The sequence below is a fragment of the Aphis gossypii genome, chromosome 2 (genome assembly GCF_020184175.1).
Source record: "Aphis gossypii isolate Hap1 chromosome 2, ASM2018417v2, whole genome shotgun sequence".
In the NCBI taxonomy this organism is placed as follows: domain Eukaryota; kingdom Metazoa; phylum Arthropoda; class Insecta; order Hemiptera; family Aphididae; genus Aphis; species Aphis gossypii.
The window spans coordinates 42,884,402-42,907,097 of record NC_065531.1 but is presented as its reverse complement, the minus strand read 5'-3'; the positions used below and the strand labels follow the sequence as shown (position 1 = coordinate 42,907,097).

Genomic DNA, 22,696 nt, shown 5'->3' with positions numbered 1-22,696 from the left:
CGGTAATCGACCGATCATCATCTTCGTCACCAGTACATCATCGGCAACGGCTACAGCTCAACAGACGCCGACCACCCACCTGCGAAGACGATCTACAATCAATCTCTGCCAGGTCCACGTCACAACGACATGTATCATTCTTTGCACGATTAAAAAAACAAAAAAAAAAGTCAAAAAAGTTACCGTTTTAAAGTTCAAAATAATAAAACTGCCAGTTTAATTATAACTAGTAGTAATAAATTAATAATTTGATATTTCTTACAAATACATATTATCAAAACGGGTACACAACACTGTACAAAACACAGCTGGAAACGCGTTAACTTGTTACTGAAATCCATGGATTAAGATCCATTATAAAGTGTCTAGTTATTTTTATAGGTAGTGTGTTTTTATGAGAACTCAGTATATAACTGATCCATTTGTTTTCACTATTAAGCTACACAGCTATTTACGTTTGCTAGGCGCTGGTAGTGATTTCTAAATAGCCACCGGTATGGGTTATTTATTAATTATTGTAAAAAATATGACCTAAGTTAACCTAACCTAAGTGAAACATAACTAAAACATATTCGTATTACATCAATACCATATTAATAACTTAAGTGATTTGCTAATTTATATGTTTTAATTACTGCGTGGCGCGATATGCGATGAAATTAAACATACTATATTATTAACTAGGTTAGGTACTAAATTTACTTTTATGCGCTATAAATTTTAATTTCAATTACACATTTTGATTATTTTCATCAAGCTTAATGAAAATTATATATGCGTTCATATTATATCTTAAAAACTTCCATGTTCCTCTGTCTCGCCGCTTATGTCAAATAATGATTAATCAACTTGTTGTTAAGTAAAAAAAAATAAAACAAATAGAATACAACCAATGTTTTTTGTAAATTTAAGGAAGTTTTAGTTTTATACTATGTTAAAAATAATATTATCAAAAATAAAATAATAATAATATCAATAACAATTTATTAATCATACTAATATACATTTAACATAATATTGTTATTGAAAAACGACTTTCAGTAAGAATACGAATACGCGTCGTCGTATTGATAGCAGTAATGTAGTTAAAATGCCTATACTATACGCCGTTATACGCGTCAAAATAACGTTTTAATTCATAAATTTTATTATTTCCACGTTGAATATTATAGTAAATAATAAATATCATAAATTCTACGAGAGTTATTAAAAACAAAATTAAATGTTTCACACAAATTATAATCGTTCATAAATATTGTACACTGTTCAGATTTAAAATACACAATATACCCAAATCGTTTTGTCATGATTGTACATAATAATCGTTATTATAATGAATAAGATATTATAATAGCCATAAACTGCTTTCATTACCAAATTTATGATTACCCATAAACGTTACTGTTGTTCTAAACAACTTAAAAATGTTCGACGCAAGTACATAATATTATTTTAATAACACAGGTTTTCGTTTATTTCGTTTGTTGACGTTCGAATATTATAATGGTTGCATGTTCCACAATCGTCCCTCGATCTTTTAAATACCAGAAAATGTGTAAACACAACCATAGCATTTAACTGAACAACAGTTTAGCGATTGCGATATCACCACAAACGCAGCCCCGTTTATTAACGCCTCTGATAGTAAAATATTACACTCGATATACGGCAAAAAAGGAACTTTGGTCGTCAGAGATAAAACACCGTTAAAACAGCCACACTTAGGTATACTATCGAATTCACCCTCACATCAAGCATACGGGTATATATATGTATGAGTATGTTATATATCACATTTGTAATCGGTCGAATTTGTAGTTGCGACTGTTGTGAGTTAACCGGATTTTGTATTTGATCAAATCGTTTTGAAGATCAATCACCATAAACCTCTGCTGATTACTTATTGTCGTACTGTGTTAGTGCTCTGTAATTTAGCGCTGTAAATGAGTAAATAAACGACAAAAAATAAAACATGTAATCTATAATATATTTTATTTCTTGATTTTTGATAAACATTTATCTACAATCCACTTGGTCCTGTTGCCCAAACTATATAAATATTAAATCGTACAATAATATGTCTTAAGAATATATATGACATATAATTTATATATTTATATATATTATTATTATTTTATCAACTTAAACGTAATCTAAAGTACACTTTAATTTTAATCAGTAATACTTTTACCCTAGATATTTGATAATTTTTATCTAAAAATAACATAATAATTTAAGGCTAAACAATATAAATAACGCATTGCATCCGAATTACGGACAGGTAGAAAAATGACAATGTCAAGATACATTTATACATAAACTTGAGACATTTTTCATAGACCACAAAATGTTATTACCTTAGTATTGTACACTCGAACGTTATGATTTTATTTTTTGTCTGTCCGGACAAATCCGAACAATAGGGGCTTTGACGACCATATATTTTAAGCTGAACTTGAAAAATACGAGTAATTTGGATGCAAAGCGTTGTATATTTAATACTACTGATGTAAACGGTTTAAATTAGACCAACAGTGATATTTTCTATATAGTACATTGATCGTGTGAATAAAAATAAACAATTACATTAAACATTGACTTAAACTAATTATAACCTTAAGTTGAAAACAAATTATAGTACAGCTCAATTTGTTTAATAGTAAGTTTATTATATTTGTAAATAAACACAAAATAGGTACTAGTTAAACACGTGTATCGAATATTTTTAATTATTCCAAATATCTATAATTATAATTTATAGGTTTCGTTACAAGTAATAATATATTAAGTTATAAGGTACAAATTCCAATTATAGTTAATTATTTTGATAGTTCATAAAAAAATACAATTTAATAATTGTTTTATGTGATCTAACAATTCAAGACATCTTATAAATAGTTATTTTTTTTTCATTTTATTAATTTTTTTTTTTTTAATATAGATTGAAAATAAATGTTTTTGTAGAAATTTAAAAATGTAAATTATTAAACGTTAGTATTAATAATATAATCATTTGCATACCATCAATTGATAAGAAATAATTTGATCGTGATATTTCGATTAATAGGTATAAATATTAGTCTATTTTTATGTGACACGTATTTGTGTTTAAATTATGTGAAAGGCGTGTTGCGATAGTGGCTTATCCATAAAAGAAATAAATTTTATTTAACTGTGAACAATTTATAAATAATTTTTTATGACAATTTTAAAGTGTATAGAATATAGATAATAATTCTATTTTATATAGAATTAATTAAGTGTTAAAAACGAGATTAAAATTTAACTAGGAGGCGCAACGAATGAAAAAATTGACGGTGTTGCATTTTATTAAGGACGCCAGAAAAAATTTATAATTATACATTATATATTTTTTTTAGGATAATTAATATAGTTACTCATTACTTTTATTCAGTAACAAAAATAAATAGTATTTCACTACTCGAGATAACCACCAAAGTATATCACCTATCAATGTAGATAAAAAATAAAATAAAATTACTAATCATAAATTACAAATAATGTTTACTCGATAAATAGATTTACTATTGAGCACAGCCAGTAAAAGTTTTTGACAGACATATAATAATTGTAATAATATTAATATTAACTAAAATCTACATGTTTTTTTATTATTATTATTATTTTTATTAAATTCTATAAATTATAGAACGAAAGAAATCTCTCGACGGTTGCCAGAGGACAAACGTAGAGAAATAATATTTCAAACTAACATTAAATTTCTTAAACACTAAAATTGGCTAAATGGTGGAATATTATACTACGTCGAATGTGTGTCTCGGGCGTTGTTATGTCTTTTTTTTTTTTTTTTTTTGTTATATTCCCCGCTCGGTGGCTACCGTATATATATTTTTATTATAATAATTTATGTTAACGAGAGAAATGTTTGTTTTAGTCGGTCGCTCGGGAATTGTTCGTACGAAGCGACTTGAATTCATCTCGAGTTTCTTTTTTTCAAGTCCAAAAACGATAGTACAGAACATACAAAGTACGTAATAGATATATAATATTAATAGTGATACCTATAGTGAAATAACGGGGAACGATAAATTAATCGATGGATGATATTACGATGACCTGCACCGAGCAGGACGATTCCAATTATCCGATTAAATACATATTATTATGCAATGTGAATATGCACTTATGCAGTTAGGATCTATAATATCCGAATGATGTTTTTTTATACAAAAAAAAAAAAAAAATAATAATAAATTATAGTAATATTATTGTGAAGTCGACTGTTATGAGATATATTATTATATTATATGACGTGACCGCGTATGATTGTAATAATATGCTTAGTACACAATACCCGGGCTTGTCGTGCACAGTTGTTGGCGTCTGTCGATCGCGTTACGGTGCAGTCCATATAATATTATGATATTAAAGATAATAAAATCGCCATAATCAATCTAATACTAAACACGTGATGCGTCTATATAGCCACCGAAGAAAAAAAATTGTACGAGAGAAAAACGTTGCGGTTTTTCTAAATTCAAAGATCAAGTCCAGAGAGATTAACGATGTGTACAATAAAATGTACTTACGTGTGTATATGTGTGCGCAAAAAAAAAGAGAGAAGTGCCTGTTAAAATAGCAAATCGATCGGTCAATCAATCACACTCCGTTTTTTTTCCGTATATAAAACACGCTGTCGTCTAATATAATATATATATTAGAAATTCTAATTTCTAATGCTATATAATATAAACGTATTACACTTAGATATTATTATATTATTATTACTACACGATATAAATATACATAAATATGTGTGTTTGCGTGTGTATGTGTGTTTGTGTGTGTTGTGTGTGTATGTGTGTCTATGTGTGTGTAAGTGGATAATATTATATTCGAAGTCACCATAAAAATATATAATATATTATTACATCAAACGTTTAATCACTCGAATTTTCGACGAGTCATCCGATATAGGTCCTGCAGTCTTTTTGATAGTTAAGCGCACGTGACGGTCCCGAACTACACTGCGCGCCCAAACAACCTCGGCCGCCGAACATAATAAATAACAATATTATTATGCACAACGGTCAACGAGATGAAGATTATGATGATGATGACGATTATGACGATGATAATGATTCTCAATTATCGATCGCGTTCGTTATAAAGTTCTCGGGACTGTCGAGGATGCGCTTATCGTCGTAAATATTACAACCGTTTTATTATTATAATATAATATCTAATCGTATTTATCTCTAGAGAAATGGTTAAAAGAAAGAGAAAAAAACACTCATCCCCCGATAATATAATAAAGGTGCTTGATAAAACGAATGGAAAGGAAAAAAAAAACCTGAGAATAATGAAAATTTTGGTAAAACTCCAAACCCCAAACCCCCCCCTCCCCCAAATTTCACGCTCTCACGACAGCGAAACTCGGCGCGACGAAAATCGCACACTAATCGCATTTCTTGTATATTTGAGCCATTTGGCGGTCCTCGTCGGGCAGGTCGTTGTCGGTCCAGCCGTACACGTTCGTACACGCCGCCGCCGCCGCGGCATCCGCTGCCGTCCGCGCTTCGTCGGCGGCGGTGGGCAACGGTTTGCGCGTACCGTCGCCGGTGCGCAGGGCTCGCTTGTTCACCAGTTCGGTGGGAACGGTCTTCAGGTCGTAAGCCCATCCGATCAACGAGAACGCGTCGATGAAAAGCGTGGACAGGTTCAGTTTGTAGTCGAGTAGCTCGGCATTCTTGTAGTCCCAGGGGAAGGTGTGGTGATAGTTGTGCCAGCCGTCTCCGCACGTGGCCACAGACACGAACATGTTTTCGGTGGGATTGATGTTCCTGGAGGACAAGAGTAAAACGAAAACACACATTATATTTTATAACATTCCGACGAGTATGCCCAATTATTGTCACGATCGGAAATTTGGTAGGTCATCAAACAATGTGACGTTAAATTGTAATATGGTAAAGGCGACTGGGATGTAGCGAACGAACACAGTTGTCTCGTCTCGCTTTGCGGGCGAGTACGAGTGCCGGTTAGGCCCGTGTTTTATACATCGATAAGGAATTTCGTAGGTGTGACCATCTGTTTTACATGAGCAGCAGTCACACCACTCACGACATTTAATCCTATACGCTTACTTTAAAAGCTTTAAGGCCTTGTAAGACTGTAAATCCCACGGTCGTCGACGATTGAAAGTCAAGGAGTATTACATTATCAAAAGGCGCGTTTACGAGAAATGGCGATCGATAAAAAATACATTTATTGATCTCGACGATCGGGTTAGGCAACCCCACAATATAACCATTCGAATAACTCTTTAATCATTTACCGTAGAATAGTGTATGGGATACTAACATCTAAACCGAGTAATGTATTAATGATTTATACACAAACATCAAACCTACCCTAATAAATCGGCCGTTCTTAACCCGCAAAACGTAGATTTTAAACCGTATTAAAGGGCAGTATCCGTTTATAGCAAAATCTGTTATATACAATAAGTTTATATAAAATACTATAAAATATTGAAAAACAGTAAAAACAGCATAGAGTCAATACGTATATTATTATATGTTTCAATAATTTTACTTTAATATTACACGCATGGTACTAAAAAATAATAATAACTCTGTGTATTTTCCGTAAAAAGTTGTTAATTAATTTTTTTTTTTTAATAAAACAATAGACACTACCTATAAATTTCAAATATAATTAAATAGATGAATGTAGCGGTGTAATTAGTTTTTCTTATTTTTCAGCTGTCACATACTTTATATATATTTTATATATTAACTTAACAATAATAAATAGAATATCACAGTATTATTAAAATGTAAAGTAATACGATTTTCAATATTTTATAATTATTATTCTTATATTAAATAAACTTACTTCTTAACAACTTTTAATAGTACAGAAATGGTTTAGGGTGAAAAACGAAATCAGTTAGTATTTAATTTGGTGAAAAGTAAAAACGAGTATTGTTGAGTGTTGTAAGCTAGTAACAATAAAAAGGTACGTTTTTAGTGGAAACGTGTAGGACTGTTGTAAAATGTGTACCTACTATAGAAGTGCAATGTAAGCGGTTTTTCGTTTACGTACCACGAACCGATAATCGTGAAAGCTATGGTGGTATCGAGTGGGAGTGATGAGCGCAGAGCGAGTCATGAACCCTGTAGTCATCTCCTTCGTAGAATAGCTGGTTCTATTGTACTACCAGATAAATCCAATTTTCGAGAAGGAGCGATCACATTTCTAAGGGAATGAGTAAAAAAAAAAGTGACGGTTCGCCGACTTTAATAAAGCTAGCTATAGGTTATCCCACTGGATTTCGGCATTCGTGGGGATTATATACACATATATTATAAGTGTTACCATTAAATATATAAACAGGATAAGTGTAGTAGAGATTTTTCGTTATACGTTGAACATAATATTATCACATAAATTATATAAATTCCTGTATTAGCCACATTATTTATACCTACATAAATACAGAGTGATTACAGAAGATATATAGAATTTGAAAAATAATAGCTAATCTAGCTAGTCTACTATAGATTGTCACATACCATTGTTAGGTTGCCGGTAGACGGCTATTGATATGCTGTACCTATGATGGGTAGGTACTATTTTGTTCTTATCAGCCCTAAGAGCGTAATAGCAACAATACACAACAGAAGACGTTTATTGCGTAGCTAATTATTTGTCGTTAGGGTGTCTAGTGGAGGTCACATCGGACAATTATAGGCGTTATATATAGTTATAACAAGATAAAAAATTTCCAAATCTCTTGTCTATGATAGTTAATTATCAGTTATTGTAAAAAAATTGTTCAAGTAATATATACAGTACACAAAACTATATAGGTGTAAGACCTTAATGATGAGCATCGTCGTTACTTCACCGCGATCGACGATTTTGTATTGTTATATACGACCACTGTCGTACCACCTCTGAAAATCGTTACTTTTACACGGCGATGGTAAAATTGGCACGAAAAATAGAAGAAAAATACACTTTATATTATACGCGAGTATATCACCGACAGTGGTTGATGTATTGTGTCGACGAAAGCGTTTTATTAAAAGACTAAGCTAGTATTTTCCTAAAACGTACACCGTTGTATAGAATGCATCTTCGAATACCTAACTGAAATAAGACATTTCATCGAATCGATATGACTCTGCAAACGTATTGATATTTTAAAAGAACCACTATTTTGGATTTATGACCATATTATATTATTATGATCAGAGATAAAAAAGTTACTTAAAAATGGATACATTGGAATATTGGATACCTTAACGACTAATCGACTCAGCTTGCTGCGAGATGAGAAAACTGCACTGACCACTGTAGTAGTACCAATATTGTGATCGGAAAGGAACACACGGAACTCCTATTATTATTATGCAATATTGAGGTTGTTAATTTTTTGATGAAAATTAGCATAATTTCTAGTTTATTGTAAAGCATTGTTTTTTTAACTTTTATAATTAAATTTAGTGTACTTTTTGAGATTTATAATTTATTTTATACTGCATTAACAAACTATTAAAGTTTTTGAAAAATAAAAATATTTCTAAATTATTATTGTACGAGTATCTTTACTAATTTTTTTTTTTAATAAAGATATGCATTTTTTTTTTATATCAAATCCAAATGTTAGCGATACAAGCCTTGTTAGAGGCTATAAGTACTAAAGAGGTACTCGCAAAATGTCGAACAACTATATACTCAGCTCATCGAAACTTTTAATACCTACACTCATAACTAATGGACAACACTAAGGTACTTGTGGAAATTCAATTATTATAGATCAAAACACTCCGAACGATATTCCGTTTCGGAATATGAAATCAAAAATATACGTCGTCGTCGTTCGAAAGAGTAGTTAAAACTTAAAAGTAATTGTAATTTTTTTAAAACGTGCAATTGAAATAATGCTCTCATAAACTCGGATGTTATAAGCGCTTAACGCAAATACCTCCCCCCAACACCATTTTCATCGCCATCACCATATACTAGTAACTAGTACATATATCGTTAACACAACTGGCAGCGGAGGATGACTAAATCGTCCTCGCGCAGCAACCGAGATCGAACTCACTTGTCGTAAGGCTTGACTCCCCACATGTGCGCGGCGCTGTTGATGAGAAACGTGGAGTGCAGCGTGAGCACTTGCCGGAGCTGGGCAGCGACCAGGTGGGCGACCAGAAGGTCCTCGCCCCACAGCCACCACGGCACGACGGTGGGCAGGACGTACGACAGGATGGCGGCCAGCGGAGCGTACAGCTTGTACTGCCACATCACCACCCAGTCCGACTCCATGTCGGACATGTCCACCGTCGAAACCTTTGACTCGAAAGCCGGATGGGGCATCATCAGGGCCCAGCCGACGTGAGAGTAGAAGAATCCTCGGTTCGAGTTGTGCGGGTCCGCGTCCGTGTCCGTGTACTTGTGGTGCAGCCGGTGGTCGCGCACCCAGTTGTAAATGCTGTACTGGACGCCCACCGTCTGGAACAGGGCCAGGATGATGCGCAGCGGCAACTTGGCCTTGTACGCGTGATGAGACCACAGCCTGTGCGAGCCGGCCGTCACGCCGATCGACGACATGGTTCCGACCGCGAGCGCTGCAACATAAGGAAAAAGGATCGAAATGTCAATATGGGATCGAAACGATTTTTGGTTTTGTACATTCTCGTGCGATTAAAAACGTACATCGTCATAGTGCTCGGCAGATTACGGCTAAGCCTCGAAAAACGTCAATAAAATAACTTCACGGTTTTCCGTGAACGGTTTAGTTTATATTGTGTAACCGAAAAATCTATAGTATGAAAACTTGATAGTGTAAACATTTGAAGTTATTTTAACGATGGATATACAATAAAAACGGCTTATGATAAAATTAATTAATATCTAAAATTATAATAAAAAAAATATCCTCTGTTCTATATTATATAAAATGTCATCATTTTTATCGGCTATTAATATGACGTTCTCAGAATGACTGTTAATAAAGTTTATTATCGGCGAATTTAGACAAACATTTCACCTATGATATCTCTAGCTATATATAGGTAATTATAAACTATGGTTCGTAAGTCACGATGATAATAATCTTTAGGTCAACACAAATAATTAAATAATCATGAGCAAAATTATACGAATAATATGGTTCTAAGACATGGTTTGAAACAATATAAATTAAAATACCCGTACATCATGATTTTTGTAAAAAAAAAAAAAACATTTTAAAACATAAATCTAACATTTTTACGAGTAACGATAATTTTTAATAATTTATAATTGATTATCTTTGATAGTTAATATTTCTAAAATATAACGGATGACAAATCAAGAGATTTTGTAACGTAAAACAGAGATTTCCAACCGGGGTGCCGTGAACTTTATTTAGAGTTCCGCGAAATTATTTGAAATTTATTTTTTACTATATTATTTATGCAATAATAATTAATAATAAAAATATATACCTAGTTAATTTTCAATGTAAAAATTTGTTTTATAAAATATAATATTTTTATATACTATATGTACCTACATCTTATTGTTTTTTTTCTATACATATGCGCTGCTAAACAAAAACTGAAGTAGTCGATAGGGTGCCTCCAGATTTTTATAAAATGACTAAGGGTGCCGTGGGTCAAAAAAGGTTGGGAACCTCTGACGTAAAAGCAACAAAGTTTCAATAGTTACGAGTTAAGTGATTTTATTACTTACAAACAGTAAGTCACCTAATACTAAATTATTTATTATTAGTATTATTTTATTGGGATAAAAGAGGGATGATGCGATAAATGTGACATTAGGAATATATAGCTGCGCAGTATTGCCCAGCCAGCAACAACAATATTCTAAATATTTACAGCGGGACTATAGTGAAGGAAAAGCTCGAGGTTAAATATTTATTTATTATATATTCGTAATGTTGTTAATACAATAAATATAACTGAAGTATCAATATATATATATACGAGTACCCATATACTTACGGACGAAAATGAGTTATTATTATTTATACGGTTAAAATCATATAATTTATATACTTATTTGTTACAGTAAAATTTATGGAGGCGCCATAATTCCTAGTGGACTCTTAAAAGAGGGCGTGTATCCAAAAAGACTGAGAACCACTGGGGCTATAAATTAATTTAATTGTGATACAGACATAATTATTGTATAAGTATAACGGTCCAATCGCACATGGTATCGACTACCAACAATAAGTACTTTAAACGCATTTGGTAATTTAGAGTTTTGTTTTATTCAATTCATTAAATGAGGGCTTTTTTTGAATAAAATATTTGTGTTTCTATATCTATACTATGCCTTATTTCCATCTGTGAATGTACTTTTATTAAAATTGAATCAATAAATTATGTAATTCCATTTATTCAAAATCAAAGAATTTAAAATAAAACTTTTATTTTTATTTTCACTTTACCCAACGCTGCTTTTATTTTTCAAAGCTATTTTTACATATTTAATTAACCTATATTATATATTACATTATACATAATTTATGCACAATTATATTTCCATTTTAACTGAATCGTCTACTCTTTACGATTTTAAAATAATTTAACATTTAATATAAATTATAACGTGCCATTGAAAAATAGAAAAAAAACTGATTTTAAATAATGTCTATAGGAGTTTTTTAAATAATATTTTCAGGACAATCATCCATTTAACCCGTTTTGATAAAGTTATTTCGATTCTTAGTAACAGCAATTATAGCAATTAACTGTATATTGCGATAGACGATCGTGATTCAAAGAATACTACAATAATAATTGGTTGTAATTTTCAGTAAAAATCGTTAAAAAAAAGAATTATCATTTAAAAAAATTGATTTTAAGTAGGTAAAAGACATAATTAATTGAGAACGATTTTTATACTTAATCGTTTCATTTAGATTAAACATAAACATTTGCCATCGTGGTTCTTAAATATAATTATATTTTTATTTCACTATTAACAATATACACTCGATTTCGCATAAAATACGTTCTAATGACTATCAAATTCATTACATCAAGCCTTCATTTTTATGGCATTATTATATGTATTATAAATCAATTTGCATTTTTAACAATCTCATTTATTATTTTCTACATAGGAGTATTTTTGTGGACTTTTTGGAAAATTTCCTCTTTGTACAAACTACAAAGACACTAAGAAAAAAACCCTACTAGAATCCTAATGTTACATTTCGCACCGAATGACAAACGACCGACGCCTCCTATCGAATATTGCTAGTGATGTGTAATAATTTTTGAAAAATGTTTATGACGTGGAAATAAAAACTTACCGAATAATACGGTGTACAGTTTCACCTGGCCCGTGACACAGAAGTAGAGGCCGCCCAGAGCCAGCAAGTGAATGCTTGTGAAAAATAAACGTCGACGCCTTGTGGAGAATATATCATCAGCTGACAAAATCAATTCGTCGGCCGGCGGCGGACTGAACGGACTGCTCCTCACCCTCGGATTCATAGACAGCTCGTCTGTAACATAACATGATGATTTAGTCAGATGAAAGCAAACAGCAAAACGTCGGTTTCGCTATAAGACAGTGTAATATTTTTGATACTCACGCCAAAATACAATGTATGCTCGCAAACAGTAGTACTTGACCAGGCCGACGATTTCGTTGACTTTGAGAAATGCTTGATTTTTCCAACACTGCTGCTTCTCGGCCGAATCCGACATGTTCGACCATCCGTTTGCACAGCCGTTGGGCATTTTTCTTTCTTCCCTAAGTATGGTACTCGAGTCTGTAGCGTTTGGACTCATTCTGACAATCAATCGTATAATAATATGTTATTTTTTGTATAAAATATATATTTCAGACTTGCCGGCCACGCTAAATTTTTACGGGCGTTTCTACGAAATTATTGTTTTATAACGATGTTTATATGTTTATGGTGTGTTATAATGTTAAAACATAATATAATGATACATTATTATAAGCGTATAAATACCTTATCGATTTAAATGTCTTTGATGTGCAATTAATGTTACTTATACATTTTCGTCACTCTCGACACAATATGAACGAGTTTGATCTGGAAAAAGCATATAAAACACAGGTTTAAAGTTTTTTTTTTTCAATAGTATACAATTATTGTGTATAATAAAATAGACTATAGGTAAACGCATAGTTTAATAATACATAATATCTTTGGAAAATGTCCAATTTGAAAAACAAAAACATTACGATTATTATCGCAATATAATTTGGTCTACCTACTATCGTGAACAACGGTGTCACAACAAGACGAGAGTTCATTATTATTAATATTAAAATATTATGTTAATAATAATAATAATAATAATAATGTGAATATATTTATATTATATTATATTATACTCGCGAGGCATGGGGGAATATTAATTTTGTCCTAATAACGGAATTCTGCTTTTAACAAGGCATGATGCAGCGTGTTGTTCTGGTGCTTGAAATTGGATTTTCACGCAAATCTGTTCTGTCGTGTACGCATGGACAATGAATCATAAGCAATTATGTAAAATTACCCTATACAGTAGACTACATATATCTAAATTCTAGAGCAACAGAGGTCAAGTATCGTGGTTGTTGTGTTGTCTACGGGAGGAAGTCGATATATATATAGTTTTCGCGTATAGCGTAGGCGTATCGATAATTTATTCGCGGTTGTTTATTGCAAATGTTTTGACAATTCGAATGTGTGTGTGTGTGTGTGTGTGTGTGTGTGTGTGTGTGTGTGTGTGTGTGTGTGTGTGTGTGTTAGACACCTATTTTCCGTGACATTCTGTCAAGTATAGATATGTAGATTAATGTTAAACAAACGGTAAAAATTTAATATTATTCAAAGGAATTCGCATACATAGTAAAAACCCGTGGATAAAATAACTTGAAAAACAAAAACAAAAAACGTGGAAAATAACTGATAATATTCTAAGTTTTATACACCTTACGTCATTATAATATCGATAAATCGAAGGTATTACATACGCGGGTTTTTTTTTTAAATGTTTATATTTTAATTAAAAAATAACAACCTACCTATGTTATACACTATTGTACTTTTGTTTTCGACGTATTATAATTTATAACACGCTTTTTATAACACCGAACGATCCATTAAACGCGCCATACTATAATATACTATAATTAACTTGGTCAACTTTTATGGTTGTACATAATATTATAATATTATACATATAAGTACGTAGTTGTACCAATAGGTGTGTTGTGCTACAATAGATACGCGCATCCCATTACCATACGTATTATAATTAAACATTGTGACGAAAAAAATTTAATTTTCACTCTTATTATATTTTATTATTATTCCGTCGATTTTTATCAGGTCGGTAAATAACAAACGTTATAGGTATACCGCCGACCGCGTTTATAGTTCAAATATACTACACCGCGCTGCCGAATATTTTTAAATACATCGCGGACTAGTGCTATGGGCACACGGAACGACATAAATTCTCTGCCTCGTGTGTACACGAACACCGAAAACCATATATTCGACGTGCCGTCGTACCTCATATTCATATAATAATAGTAAACGTTACACCTCCCTTATTGCCTGACGTTTCGAAAAAAAGCAAACACCTTTATCATCGATCACACTGTAATAATAATATTATAATAAGAAACGTAAATAGTAGCGGTATACGCACATAATGCGTTGACTATAAATTATAGTCATGTAAGGCACTATTTTAAACGACGGGCAACGTGAACGGTGCTATAATATCACACAAATATAAATAATAAATAAGTGTTGATATAGTTGGAATTTATTAATATTATAGTCGACACGGAGTAACGCATATTGACGTTAAGTAAACTGCACGTTTATACGGTATATTGTACCAAGCGACAAATAGGCGGAATTTGTTATGCATTATATCCAAAAACGAATAATTATGATATTTCGAATCATTATGGTACAGTTGTAATCGGTAAAATAATGAGCAGTAAACGAACAATGGACATGTACAAAGGAATGACTATAAGTTATAATCCGAATATAATATTTTTTTTTTATTTTACGTTTCTCTAATTATTTTTCGAATAATAAAATACACGCAGGAGCATAATAATACGGAAACAAAATGAACTTTTCTGAAAAAAAAACTAAATTAAAACAGTAACATCGAGTATATTCATTTCACATGTACTTTCATATTCCTAGCGGTCTACATTTATACGTACAATTAAAAGTCAACCAATATTGCGGTATTCGATTCGACGAAACGGTACGAAAACATAAATAAATAATATAATAAATATTTTAAGTATTCCAATAAGTTTCAAACGTCGACGCATCATAATCACAATTATTATTGGACATGATCGAACAAAAAATCGAGTAAAAATAAAAAAAATATAAATACTTTAAATATTTTTATATTGATCAGTATGGCAGTATGTACAAAACCTTTTGGAGAAACGACTAACGAGAGGTTATTTTCACACACAATACGAGATTATTACACGTATTGTATTGGTATGAATATAGTTAAAACCAGAGAGGGGGACAGTTGACAGTTGATTATTGTAAGTTCCAAATATACTCGGAAAAAAATTACTTGTGTATACAACCAGAACATTGCTGCCATAACGAGAATACTTGGTTGCGCACGTGATAGCTAAACGTTCTGTAACCATTACTACAATGTATTTTATGTAAGCTGGTTTTAATAGTGTCAACAGAACCTTTTGTAATTGGTAAGTAATCAAGTCTGATAAAAATTACCCAACATTCTGAAATCACGACAATAATTGATTATAGACTTTAACAGATCGTTTTATAGTTCAAACACTACTGTTTGGTAAAAGATACTCAGAATAAGATATATATATTTAATTTTGTATGTACTGCAATAGAATTATAACGTTTTTTTGCAATAGCGTTTACAATAATAATTATTGCATAAATATACTAATAAATTCAACACATAATTTGGTTAGAACAACCAGGTAACCTGTATGGTAATACAAAACTTAAGTACATACAAAGCAATACTTACAAAATTATAAAACTAATATGATATCGAAAATAATTGTTTTTTTTTTTTAAAAAAAGTTTACTTCATTTTCTATCACAAAAACCAATTTTTTAAAAACATACATTTTTACTATTTTTTATTATTATCATTTTTAGTAGGAAATTAAATTTAGTTGGATCAAATAGAAAATTCTATGACTTTTCAAAATAATCAGAAAAAACCTGGAATTAGTATTCCTAGTTAACGCACTAACTTTCACATAGTCTTTTCTCAGAACCAATTTTCAGTTTTAATAGTTTATCATTAAATTCAAATTCAACATATTAACCGGTTTAACATCTGTCAACTATGTTTTTTAAACTTAATATTCTGAAGCAGAATATTTTTCTGAGAATTTTGATGAATAAAAATCGAGTTTCGATAGAGGTAAAGCAAAAAAATGAGCAAAATAGTGAATCAAAAATCTATTGCCGGATCAAGCCAGAGTACTCATTTTAACTTTAAATACTTACAGGTAACTAGGGCTCGGATTTTAAAGCAGAATAAACAAATTAAAAAGCATACGATTGTTTTAAAAAATAAAAAAATTCATGACTAAAAATTAACACGAACTATAGTTATAAAAATTAATAAAAAAAATTGAAAACAGAATTAATTACCATGTTTTTCTCTAGATTTGCAGTAGTGAAACTGACTGTACATTGTCCGACGGAAAATTGTTATACATAGAAAATGACTCTCTACATCCATTGAATTGATCAATTTCGATCAGGTGCATACTTCATACAAAAGGTTTCAAATGATTACAACACTAATCTTAAATTTTAAAATGGTCAACATCGATGTTGTAGGCATACTGGCCGTATAGGTACTGCAAGGCTATAGGTAGATCGATAATCTATACGTTTAATACATTTAATAAACAAGCTGATAACGAAAACAATAATAATCCAATAATCGCATTCTGGGTTTTTACATAAATTATTAATTTTTTTTTCTATAAATAAACATAAAAATTCACAGCTGGATTAATTAAAAAAAAAACAATAAAAAGCAAAAAAAGCATTTACATAAAAAAGCCAAAAAATAAATTGGTTTATTTGGAATCAGAATAACGTGAAACGAATTCATGAATAAAAATTAGATTTCTATCTAATACATAAAAAAATAAGCGTATGCTTTAAAATTCGAGCTCTACAGGTAACTATATAATGACTGGTTTAAAGTTCGATATATACGTATCAAAATTCTCAGAAACATATTCTGCTTTGGAATATGAAATTAAAAAATGCATATTTTGTCGTTCAAAAAATAAAAATTTAATATAATATATGGTACTACAATAAAAATTAATGTTAAAAACAATTTGTTTTTCGAAAATGTAATCTAATGACTTCGAGTGATGTAAAATTAATTAATATTTTCAAAAACGTTATTGTAGTATTCGTCGAATAAAAAAACGGACTGCGTAGATCATCAAACGTATTTATATAAGGGATTACGATACATACAATACAGCTGCGGTGCACGTTGTTGTTATACCATTGCGTCGAACGCGATTTCAATATTATAATACCTATGTACATGACGTTGTAATATACGTCGAGGGGAAGGAATAAAAATGCAAGAGGTTTCGAGGTTGAAGCGGCGGCGTGTGTTGTTTCGACTGAAAATCGATAAATCGCGACGGGCGCGAGTGTAAAAAATTCTGCAGCATGGCGAATAATTCTTAGCTATGATACATTATTGTTATTATAATTTTTTTTTTTTTTTTTTCGAATGACATAATATGACGGTTTTTCGCTGAACTGCATTTAAGAGGTTTGTCGACTTGTCGACGTATGGTCGTGTACAATAAATACGATATAATAATATAAAACACGACTAGACGCAAATTGAATCCGTCTGTATTGCAGCTGGATAAGAGTTGAGGTCAGGCCGGCTACGGTTGTTATATTATAACCGCGGCAGGTCGTTGAAAATACTACGCGCGGCCTCCCACTGAAATGCTGAATGAAGCCTACTAATATATTATTATACTGTACTGTGCGATACTGTAAGCCATCAATTAAAATATATTTTCTATACCCGCAGCGAAAAATTAAAACATCGCAGCTGTATTAATATTAATATGTTATAAATTTATAAGCAATAACCGTCTTCAGTCGACCGTTCGTTTAATATAACGTTTTACTGAACTGAATAGATTCGATTGCGCAATCCAATCTCAAATTTCATTTGGCTCGTAATCCGCACCGCATAGCATGCACATAATACATATATATTATACGACTTACTTAAAATATTATATCCCTATATTGCATTCGTAAAAACAAAATTCGGATGTGTAAACACGGGGTGTATATAGTGTACACATCGATTCGATTTAGAGTTTATAGATGCATCCGTATTTACTGAGGGCGAAAATTCGTCCTCGTCAGTAACTGCGAAAATGACATTAAATATAATATACGTACTAAAAATCTTTATTTTATGAATTCGTTCTCTCTGTCTGTCTCTGCTGTTTTTCTCCGTCCACGTCTTTCGCCGGACTTCGAAAATAAATTACACGGAAAACGAAACAGCGACACGAGTGCAGAAAATCATAGATACAAAAAAAATAATATATAACGTTTCATTCCGATATACCCGGTGGCCATATTATACACATACATACATATATATCTCACAATATAATAATACCTATTATATTATGATATTGTACGTAACTCGTATTATGTATTTACGTCGCGTACGCGGTGCGTGGAAACGTCGGTTTGAATTTGAGTGGCTTAACCCACAGCTATACGATATTATTATAATGCCCTACCATATGAAATATACCACATGAATCGATTCATGAAACTCCGCACACATATATGCACGTTGCATACAATAAAACACAATATACGTATCGTTGGAAGTATAATATTGACGATGAACAACAACCGGTGGCATCATCACGAGTCGATGAAGGAAAAGAGACACACAGATCGGATTTAATTATTGCGAGTACGCAGAAACGCATCTATATAATATAAACACGATTATTAACCACATGCAGTATATAATATATATACGTCCTTATTTAAATATTATAATTTACGTGTTTCGGCTCAAAGACTTAACAGGTAAAATATACAGATATTATATTGTGTGAGTATAGTTTCTACGCACGAAAAATGTGCATCCGTGCGAGGAAATGTAAGAAACTTATTATTGCTCCTACGTAAATAAAAAACATTGAATTTCATTTTATTTCTTACGTTCAATATAATGTATTCCTACACGAAAATGATATTATTTCGATACTAAAACAAATGTTCTTCCAAAATTCCTTCAAACTTATAACTGACAACTTGAGTGTAATTGATGACAGAATGTTGCACACGAACACCACAATAAAAACGGGTGGCGAGTGGCTGGGTGACAGGTAAATTGACTGGTGGATTTTTTTATTACAATGTTACGAACTAAAACTTATGTTATTATGAATTTAAAAATATTATTATACAACAAAACCAAATAAAACATTTTTGTTTGTGTATACAAAAATATGTCGGGTATTTCGTAAAAAATGTTGAAAATGCTTATAAAAAAAAACAGTGTACACCACTAGTCAGTAAAGTTAAAATTTGTTTTTTTTTTATCTGAATGGAAAAATCCTTAAATTAAATTTTTAACAATCAACGAATACTGAATACAACAAAATGTATTGTCTATTCTATTTAATATTATACAGTATAAGTAATAAAGATAAATTTAGATAGTTGAATTGTGTTATGATATAATATATTCGTACAGTACAAAAAGTTTAAATTTTTAAGTAAATGTAGGTTTTATTTCCTGTATGAATTTATGGGATTTCATCGATTCCATATGAATATATAGTGTGGTAAAATATATATTGATTCTACCGGTACAGGTAGTTGTAAAACAACCTAGATATCGACTTTTTTAATAATAAATTGTAATACTAACGGAACCGAGAAAATATGGAAAAATATAAACTTATACCGAACAAAAATTACAAATCGTAATGTTATCAATCGTTTTTAAATTGAAGTAAACACCACGTATTCTACGTTAATAAACAGTTTTTTGGTATTACAACCTCTTGTTAACTTAAAACTAAATTTTGAAAAAATAATAAATTATAAAAGATTTAGTAATGTCATAAAAAATATGTAGTATAGGTAATGTATTTTTATTAATTTATTATTTATTTTTATAATATTATACGTCATATTATTACATATTAATTTATTGTAATACTTAATAGATAAGTATTATAAGTATTATCATCTATAGATGATCGATGATTGATTTATATTTCGTAAATTATTATTATGCAAATTATTGTGATTATACCAAGTCTATTTTGTATGTAATTAAACGTGAAAAATTATTCCCAAAACTTTAAATCTACGCTTCGTCATTAATTATTGCCTGCTATGTGTACAGTATTAAATTATTGATCTTTTCTTTCCATTAGAAATTCAGCATATTATGTGAAAATAAATATTTTGTCTAATGTAAATTTTATTTTATACAATAATTAATAAAGTCAAAGAGTAACTAGGTTGGCTACAAGTAAATATTGGTTAGTGGCGCAATCGATGGGTTGTTTTAAAACTTCCTGTACTGACAGAATCGATGCTATATTGACGAGATCCAGTTTATAAAAAATAAAAAATGTACACCGATTGAGCGAGTGAAATTATTTTTACTGTCGTGCGCACTACGTTGCTCAAATTATATTACTTTATTAATTTCTGACAGTGCATTAGGTACTGTCATTACTTTATCAATATCTTTTTTAAGTTTGAGTTCGTTATTAATTATGTTTATTGTAAGTGATTTTATTTTTATTTTTTCGATTCAATAGTAGGTACATTAGTAGATATACACTGTATACAGTATATAAACCAATTTGCATATACAAACCTATTCATACTAATTCGTTCAAACGGTATTTTTGGTGGAATAAGCACTCGCACAAACGATGTAATATATATGTATAATATTTGGTCGAACAGACCACGATTCGTGTCGATTCGCTCAACCGATCTACGCTCGTATTATTGGCCCAATCGACGGTTTCAACCTTCCCCGAATTTACATAACATCGTGTAACCGTTTATACCTGCCATGTTTCGCACGGTGATAACATAATACACCAAAAACCGTAATATAATAATACTTCAGTAAGCGGTGACCAGCTATTATAATATGAATACGGCTAAAAAACGGCCGCGGTAGAACAACAATATATAAACCTATAGTCAGTATTTTCTGAATAGTATAATATATGATGTTAGACGTGTGGGCAGTGTGGAGCGTGTGTGCAAACGAGTACGTCATGTTTAGCGTTAAAAAATTATGACACAGATTTTTTGATTTTTTTTTTTTCGTTTTTTTTTTTTTTGTGTTCCCCCGTCGCAGTATATTTATATACCTACACACGCGCTTTAAATACTATAAGTGTCCTACAATTTATTTTTTTTTTCATTTTTTACATTTTAAAACAGTAGCCCGCACGCGCGTACCTGGCCTAATTGCCCGGCGGTCGGCAACCTCCACTGCTGTAGTAACACCGCGTCGTAATACGCGTCGCTTTTAAAATTAGATTCGGATTTGGCATGGCCGCGCGCGGTCTTCTTCATTCCCGTCCGCCGGCCGACGTGCGCGCGCCACGAATTCTTCTTCGCTACGGAGGTGGCCAACAATTCGTCTTGTTCGCGGTGGTAGTTTTAAATCGTATTAAACGGTATACGCTTCATAATATTATACACGAGCCCGGCGACGGCGATCTGATAGAAAAACTCGAGACAAATATTGCGAAAGTTAGGTTTCAGTTGCTGCGTAGTTTAGGCTATAGATATAGGCCCAATATCGTAGGATCCGAGCGATCCCGATCGGAGCGAGCTGATTACGTCGTCTCCTCGCTAGAAATGAAATAAATCTCCGGATAGAACTTAGCAGCTCTCGAGTTCGTGAACTATAAACGTTTGTAAATTTTGGTCGATAAATTTCATATTTAACCTATAGCCACTACCTAGTCGGTAAAATATGCGTAAATCTACCTTTTCCCGTAAGTATATAATGAACACAACTCCAGTAACATTAAGCAGACAAGCGGGAGGTTCACCGCAGGCGTGTTTGCTGTAATGGGATCGAAAATAAATCAATTTTTTTTTTAAGGAGGGAGGAATTTGTGTGGATCGTTCTTATTACATCCTGCAGCGAAAAGACCTGCTAGCAATTTAAAGGCCGCGGAGGTAGGTCCACCTAATCTACCCCCCCCCCCCCCCAAACCACCATATACCAATTCTACAAGCTACAGTGCATGTATATATAAATAATAAATGAATATAATATGAAGTACCTGCGTGAAAACGTCCAAGAAAATTAATATAATAATAATAATAGGTATGTCGAACGGATGAACCGGAAATAAGTCGCAGACGTTAAACCGGGATCCCATCATTCCATAGGCGACGGAGTATTGAATTATATATTATATTATATATAGTAAACGTCTAGGACGAGCATATAATATAATATATTAGGTCCCGCGATTGGATTCGTTCCAAGTATAAACGATCACACTCTATAATGTACATCACACGAAATGTTAAACAACGTAGTCACGACACTTTTTT

General features: G+C 31.6%; 1 protein-coding gene across 3 annotated transcripts in view; it reads right to left on the bottom strand.

The window, feature by feature from the left end:
- Nucleotides 1–1,966: 1,966 nt before the first annotated feature.
- Nucleotides 1,967–22,696, bottom strand: part of LOC114126943 ((11Z)-hexadec-11-enoyl-CoA conjugase-like) — a 52,402-nt gene continuing 31,672 nt past the window's right edge. The window contains exons 1-6 of one of the 3 annotated variants that reach the window (XM_027990997.2): nucleotides 18,509–18,972; nucleotides 13,001–13,084; nucleotides 12,614–12,813; nucleotides 12,329–12,523; nucleotides 9,104–9,626; nucleotides 1,967–5,825 (exon numbers count right to left, since the gene is read on the bottom strand). In XM_027990997.2, the coding sequence (XP_027846798.1) occupies nucleotides 5,441–5,825; nucleotides 9,104–9,626; nucleotides 12,329–12,523; nucleotides 12,614–12,812 (1,302 nt within the window). In that variant the 5' untranslated portion in view covers nucleotide 12,813; nucleotides 13,001–13,084; nucleotides 18,509–18,972 and the 3' untranslated portion in view covers nucleotides 1,967–5,440. Of the gene's footprint in view, nucleotides 5,826–9,103; nucleotides 9,627–12,328; nucleotides 12,524–12,613; nucleotides 12,814–13,000; nucleotides 13,085–16,690; nucleotides 16,847–18,508; nucleotides 18,973–22,696 lie in introns of those variants that run through there. The other 2 variants (XM_027990998.2, XM_027990995.2) reach the window with 2 other exon arrangements.